This window comes from Callithrix jacchus, chromosome 13 (genome assembly GCF_049354715.1).
Source record: "Callithrix jacchus isolate 240 chromosome 13, calJac240_pri, whole genome shotgun sequence".
Lineage (NCBI taxonomy): Eukaryota > Metazoa > Chordata > Mammalia > Primates > Cebidae > Callithrix > Callithrix jacchus.
Genome location: NC_133514.1, coordinates 10,122,882 through 10,130,572, shown reverse-complemented (window position 1 = coordinate 10,130,572; position 7,691 = coordinate 10,122,882). Strand labels below are relative to the sequence as shown.

The window sequence follows — 7,691 nt, the reverse complement described above, 5'->3', positions numbered from 1 at the left end:
TGGGGCTTCTCCCATGGGAGCTTAGTGTGGGTGCAAATATAGACAATCTTCCTGGAACACATGAGGGTGGCCACATCCTCAGAGAAGGCGCACCCTCTAGGTTCAAACTTGCACGGGAGGCAGAGCCACATTTCCTCTCTATTTGGAACATCAACATTCCTACAGATGAAAAGAAGTGCCTGTCAGTCAGCTCCTGAACACTAGGAACACAGGGACAGGAGCATGCCTGAGAGGTGTAACTTTCCTGCTGATCTGGCAGGAGGGCTGAGATGGCTCCAACCCTTCCCCTGTTAAGACCCCAGTGCAACTGACCGAGAGCTCCTCCAGCCTCCTCTGTCAAGCCTGGGACATCCTTTACCCCTCTGCTTTAGGCACAACTGGTTCCTACTGGCCAGAAGCCTGAACCACCAATTAGTGAATAAAATACTGCGGGAAAATAAATAAATAAAAAGTACACACTCTGGGGGGATGAGATAAGCTTCAACAGACCCCTACCCTTCCAACCCACAGAACACCATGAACTTGCTCACAAACTGAGCACACCGCTACTACAACTAGCACATGAGAAAACCATCATACGAAGACTCTGTAACCAAGGGTTTTCACCCCTAAAGCACCAGGAACTAAATGAGGCTATGATTAACTGTAAGAACTAAAGTCTCATCCTCAAGGAGAAAAAAGCAATTAAAAAACCACAAACAAATGAGAGAAACAGTCATACAGTCATATCAAACATAAATTCAAGAAAACGAGAAGAAATAGCCTATCCAGATGAGAAGGAACCAGAAAAATAACTCTAGACACGTGACGAAACAAGGTGGTATAACATACCTAAAAGGTCACACTAGCTCTTTAGCAATGGACTCAAACGAAGATGAAATCTTTGAAATACCAGATAAGAAATTTAAAGATTGATTATTAAGCTACTCAAGAAGATATTGGAGAAAGGCAAAAACCATTATAAAGAAATTTAAAAAGCAGTTCAGGATTTGAATGAAAAATTGTCCAGAGAGAAACTATCAAGAAAAAAAAAACTGGAACTTCTGGAAATGAAAACACACTGAGGGAATTACAAAATACATTGTAATTTTGTAATTTACAAAATTATGAAATTTTCTACATGTTCTAGTTGAAAGTTTCTAGAACTAGAACATGTAGAAGAAAGAATTTCAGAGCTCAAAACAAGGCTTTTGAATTAACCCAATCAGACAAAAATAAAGAAAAATTATCAAAAGAAATGAACAAAGTCTCTAAGAAGTATGGTATTATGCAAATGACAAAACTTAAGAATTATTGGTGTTCCTGAGGAAGAAGAGAAAATGCTAAGTCTGGAAAACATATTTTAGGGAATAACTGAGGAAAACTTTCCCGGCCTGCCTAGAGATCTAGATACGCAAATCCAAGAAGCTTAAAGAACTCCTGGGAAATTCACTACATCTTCACTAAGGCAATAGTCATCAGGATATCTAAGGTCAACACGAAGGAAATAATTCTAATAGCAGTAAGAAAAAAGCAGCAGGTAAATTACAGAGGAAAACCTATCAGATGAACAGCAGACTTCTCAGGAGAAACCTTGGAAGCCAGCAGGGATTGGGGTCCTATCTTCAACCTCCTTAAACAGAACAACTGGCAGTCAGAAATTCTGTATCTTGTAAAAGGAAGTTTCATAAATGGAGAAAAATAAAGTTATTTTTAGACAAACAAATGCTGAGGGAATTTGTCACTTCTAATCTAGCACTCCAAGAACTGCTGTAAGGAGTTCTAAACCTTGAAACAAAAGCTCAGTATACATTAAAATAGAACCTCTTGAAGATTTAAAACTCACAGGGCCTATAAAACAATAACAATGAAAAAAAAAAACCTTTCTAGATAACGACATGATGAAAAAACGTTGCTTCATATTTCAACATTAACATTGAATGTAAATGGCCTAAGTGCCCCACTTGGGTACAGGATGGAAGAATGGATTAAAAGATGACAATCCAAATGTCTACTGTCTTCATGAGACTCACCTAACACAGAAGGATTCATACAAATCAAAGATAAAAGGGTGGGAAAAGGTAGTCTGTGCACGTGGAAATTAAAAGAGAGCAGGAGTAGCTATTCTTATATGAGGCAACGACGGGAAGGAGGGAGGTGTGGCAGATCCCTTATTATACCTTCTCCCTTTGGGGTTTAGGCACAATGGGCCAGCATTAACATTAAAACAGAGATCTTAACTGAGAAAACAGACTCTGCAGCAATAAGACACCAAATTCCAACCTGGCTCTGGTATAACATCACGAGATAGATAGTGGGCTACAAAAATCAAAGTATTTGACCCTAAAATACATTTTTTTGATGTATTTTTTTTTTCTTTTGAGATGGAGTTTTGCTCTTGTTGCCCAGGCTGGAGTGTGATGGCGTGATCTCGACTCACTGCAACCTCCACCTCCTGGGTTCAAGCAGTTCTCCTGCCTCAGCTTCCTGAGTAGCTGGGATTCCAGGCATGCACCACCATACCCGGATAATTTTGCATTTTTAGTAGAGACAGGGTTTCTCCATGTTGGTTAGGCTGGTCTCGAACTCCTGACTTCAGGTGATTCACCACCCCCACCCCCGACTTCCTAAAGTGTTTGGATTACAGGTATGAGCCACTGCGCCCAGCCTCTTTGACATATTTTGAAAGTCCTGCAAAGCTGTCTCTTGATGGGAATTTCATATTCTGTAGAGAATCTCCTTCCTTTACTGGGGCTCTTCAGGAGAGTCTGACACTGTTTAACCTATTTCCCATTCAGAAAAAAAGTGCAGCTTGCCTGTGCTCATATGATTTTATATAACACGCTTTTTGAAGCTGATGCAAATTTGACTGATTTTCAATGTGAAAATGAAACATAAAAACTGTTCTTGGAGTCATTTCTAAACAGAACTTGTCTCTAGTCCTAATGCAACAGAAATATATGTGATGTTACATTGGGATTAACACAGTTTGTCACAGTTTGATCTAAATTCCCTGGTTTTGTGAAAGATGGCAGAATCAAGGGCCTTCAATATGGTGGCAATTCCCTGCTTTTTCGTGTCAGGGTGGAGGATTTCCTGGGACACAGCACTCCAGCTGAAACTTACAGTAGGCAACTAGCATTTCACTCTCATAGCACTCAAGTCTGCAGATGCCATTTTTATAGCATTTCTTGTGCATTTCTGATGATAATGGATTTAGACCTGGAAGGAAAATAAATAGAAAGATAATTCACTACAGGCCTTTTTGGACCATAAAATCACTAGTCCCTCAGTTTTTATCCAACTGGGTTCCAAGGAGATTTGGTCAAAATAATTGATTCTGTAACTGAAAAAATTAATTAGTGGTATGGCTGAATTTTGTCACCCCAAAATTCATATGCTGAAACCCTGTCTCTACTAAAAATGCAGCCCCGATGTGACTGTCTTTGGAGATAGGGCATTCAGAGAGTAATATAAGGTAAATGAGGTCATAATGGTGGAACCCTAATCCAATAAGATGGATAGGCTAATCCAGTAGGATTTATGGTCTTATTAGTGAAGGTCACAGCAGAAAGATGGCCGTTCACAAGCTTGGAAGCAAGCTGTTATCAGAAGTGGAATCAGCTAGCACCTTGATCTTGGATTTCCCATCTTCCAGAACTACAAGAAAATAAATTTTGTCTAAGCCACACAGTTTGTGGAATTCTGTTATGGCAGCCCAAGCTGACTAAAGCATCTAATAACTTGGAAGCTGCCCTGAATCGGTCAGTGAATATGATCCACACAACCAAGCTAGCTATTCACACAGTCATTCACTCATTATTTATTAATTAAATAACTACCCATTGTTATTCATAAACCAATCTTTACAAATCATGTGCATCAAGGACTGTTGGGGTACAGATCTGAGTATGACATAGACCTTAATCTCAGTGAATTTTCAGTCTAGACAAAAAGGGAAGAAATACAAAATACGCCTGAGAGAGGAAAGATCATGACAAGTGCAATGACGTATTTGCAAATGGAATGGTCTTGTCGTTTGGAGGAGGGTGAAATCAATTCTGAAGATGTGAGAAGTCCCATTGGATGAAGCTCAAGGAATCTGTAGAAATTTTGAGCAAACACATACCCTGACTGAGTCTTGATGCCCTGGAGGATAATCATCCTACAGGAACAAGAAGGGATCAGTGTTACTTAGTTGGCAAGACAGAAGCCCAAGAGGACAGTCTGTAACATTTTTGAGAAGATGAAATATAATGGTCTATAAAACGAGACAAGAAATTTCTATGGAAATGACAAGTTAGGAGAATGCAAAAGGAATTGGAAGGAATGTTGTACACTAGATGGGGTCTTTGTCTGGAGCCCACAAATCCATCGCCATAAACCATAGTGGATTTGGTCCCAGCAAGAATCAATGGAGTCACAAATAGTAAATTAACTATAAGAAACTTATAGTATATTAGAAAATTAACAAATTGTGTTGTCACTATTTGCTGGTTTTGACTATTACACTTAGATACATTCTTGAATTAGAGACAAAATAACAGTAGCAAAACAGGATGGGCATTACTGATGAAGATACAAGGACAGCTCTCAGGAGCCAGGTACTTTTCATATTATGTATAGACATATTCCATACATGCTCTGATTTAATCCTTGTAAGGCTCTTCATTTCCATTTTTCAAATGAGGAAACTAAGGCTCATTGATGCTGATCAGTTCAGCCAAAAAAGGAAAAAAACAAACAAAAAGGGAAACTAAGGCTCAGAGAAGCCCAGACCTTTGTTAACAAGCTGGAGAGCCAGATTCAAGCCCAGGTCTTGCTGACATCAAAACTGGCTGATGCCTTTTTCTACTTTGAAAATTAAAGGGTCCGTGGTGAGAGTGTTTATAGGGTTGTTTAGTGGAATTGTTCTTCTATATGAAGCACCCCTTCCCCCCCAAATCTGCCAGTTTTACCTGCCAGCATTGGATCCCAAAGGAAAAGAAAGAGAAACACAATGAGGAGAGGCTTCATGGCTGGGAGCTTCTGCTGAGGAGGCTAACGGCAGGGTCTGATATTGGCTGTCAGAGAATAGAGAGAAAGAAGTGGAGCACACACCCCTGTACAAACCTCTCAGGTCTGGGTTACGGCCCGCTTCAGGTAGATACGCTGCACTGAACACCCCTGAGGCAGCTGTGTTCGCAATGCTCATCTGAGGACAAAAATGGACAGCCCTTTCCTGTTTGACAGCTTGTCCTACTGACAAAGACACTGTTCTCCCATCTGCGTTTTCCAAAAGTACTCATGGAGGCCTGAGAACTACATGCTCTTACTTTTTTAAAATGAATAAAATTAAAATTCCATAAGCTTTTGTTACAACAAAAATTTAAAGCTAATTTTAGAAAATTGGTAAAATATTGAACATGACAAGGACAGGCAAGTTACACTTTAACTTCAACTCTCAGAGACAAACCGTGTGTTTCTTAAGAGAGTTTCATCTATGCTTAGTTTGTTGTTTAATATTTTGTTTTACATAGTTAAAAACAATATTCTTATAATTAGATAACCTGGTTTTGTAAATTGACACATACTATGTATCAGTGTCAATATAAACTTTATCAATACTATTTTTAAGTGTTGCATAATATTTCATCGAGTCATTTAAAATAATTGTCACCATTTTAAAAAACATTTTTATTGAAGTGTAAATGACATACAATAAACTTCAAATACTAAAGTGCACCATTGGGTAAGTTGTGCCATATCTGCACTTCTGTGAAGCCGTCATCACATTCAAACTCATAAACATATCCATTCGCCCTGTTTCTTCACGCCCTTTGAATACTCCCCTCCTGTTTCTCTTTCACTTCCCCGTCTCCAGGCCACAACTTTTTTGCTGGCACTATAGATTACTTTGTATTTTTTTGGAATTTCATGTGAATGGAATCATATATTCTAATATACACTATAGTCCTTCTTGTTGGGTTTCTTTTACTTGGCATAATTATTGGAGACTAATCCTTGCTATAATATGAATTAATTGTTCATTCCTCTTCATTGCTGAGTACCACTGCATGGACACACATCTATGTGTTTATTCAGTCACCTATTGACGGACGTTTGATTATTTCCAGTTTTTGGCTATTGTAAATAAAGCTGCTATGGACATTCACGTACAGGTCGTGTGTGGATATATGTTTTCATTTCTCTTTTGCAAATATTCAGGAGCAGAAAGGCTGGGCCACTGCTGTATGCTGTCATCAAGAGACATATCTCACATGCAGTGATATTCATAGACTCAAAGTAAAGGCATGGAGAAAGACCCGGCAAGCACACGGAAAGCAAAGAGAACAGTGGTTGCTCTTCTTATTTCAGACAAAACAGACTGTAAAGCAGCAACGATCAAAAAGGACAAAGAAAGGCATTACCTAATGATAAAGGGTGCAATTCAAAAAGAAGACTTAACAAACATGGTGGGATCCCGGCTCGGTGTCTGCTTCACTTAGGCTTTGGAGACAAAGAGGGGATGTCTGTGCATCGTTTGAAAACAAGTTTGTGGTTTAGCAGCACACCAGCTTTTTCCTTCTGCCCGCATACTCCCCTAGGGTCACACGGTGCTCTGGGGTTGGAAAATGGAGAAGTACAGTACGCTCCATGCTGGGACTACACAGCTCTTTCTTCTCCGTCCTGGGTTTGCTATTTCTTTAGGGTCATCATGCCACCCTCACCATCCTGATCTGTGGATGTTCTGCACCTGCCATATTCTCAGCTGCAATTGAAACGTCCCTGTCTGACCCTCAGCCTTACAGATTCAATATGCGGCCTTTCCAAATGGTAATCGTAATAAACAGAAATGTATTCTAGACAACAGTGGGAGATGTAAAAGGAAGGAGCTGCTGTATCCTCTGTGAAGAGATGGTCCTCTTTCCCATTACACATGTTCAGAGCACCCGTTACTTTTAGACATGGACGTGTCTTGAAAACATTAGGCTAAGTGGAAGAAGACGGATATGAAGGATCACACATTTATGATTCTGTTTATAGTAAGTGCTCAGGATAGGAATCTAGGTAGAGACAAAAATCAGACTAGCGGTTGCTGGAGACGGGGAGGAGGAGAGATTTCTTTTTAGGGTTATAAAAATGTGAGGAATTAGTGGTGATGGGTGTACCATTTTAAGAATACACTGATAGGCACTGAATGGAACACTTTAAAGTAATACATTTTATGGTAAATTATATCTCAATAAACATATGAAAAACCCACTAACATTCATGGAGGAAAATTATAATTATTCACAATTACATAAATAAGGGAATCTTCAATAGTGAAGTGTTATATAAATGAGGAAATCTTGAATTGTGAAGTATTAAAATGTACTTTAGAAATTATAAATAAGTCAACTAGTAATCTAAATCTCAGCTATAAACCACAGTTTAATATGTTTTTATTATGAAGTACTGATGAGTTTTTAAATTAATTTGGGAAAGTCATACTGATTATTTAATAAATATAGCTATATAATTGGCTAATTATGTGGTTAAAAATTAAGGTGGACTCTTAAGTCTTACCACACAAAAAGTAATTTCCACATACATTAAATGATATCATAAGAGTTTTATTCAATTTTATTTTTATTTATTTATTTTTCATCTTACTAGCACTTTCTAGTTGGCAAGAATTTTTTTTTTTTTTTTGAGACGGAGTTTCACTCTTGTTACCCAGGCTGGAG

The 7,691-nt window shown here is 38.6% G+C and overlaps 1 protein-coding gene across 1 annotated transcript; it reads right to left on the bottom strand.

Moving 5' to 3' along the window:
• Positions 1–3,058: 3,058 nt before the first annotated feature.
• Positions 3,059–5,060, bottom strand: DEFB134 (defensin beta 134). The gene is made up of 2 exons (XM_017963619.4): positions 4,938–5,060; positions 3,059–3,201 (listed from the first exon to the last, which is right to left on the bottom strand). Exons 1-2 carry the CDS (start codon positions 4,993–4,995, stop codon positions 3,059–3,061), a joined length of 201 nt encoding a protein of 66 aa, XP_017819108.1. The 5' UTR covers positions 4,996–5,060.
• Positions 5,061–7,691: the final 2,631 nt, after the last annotated feature.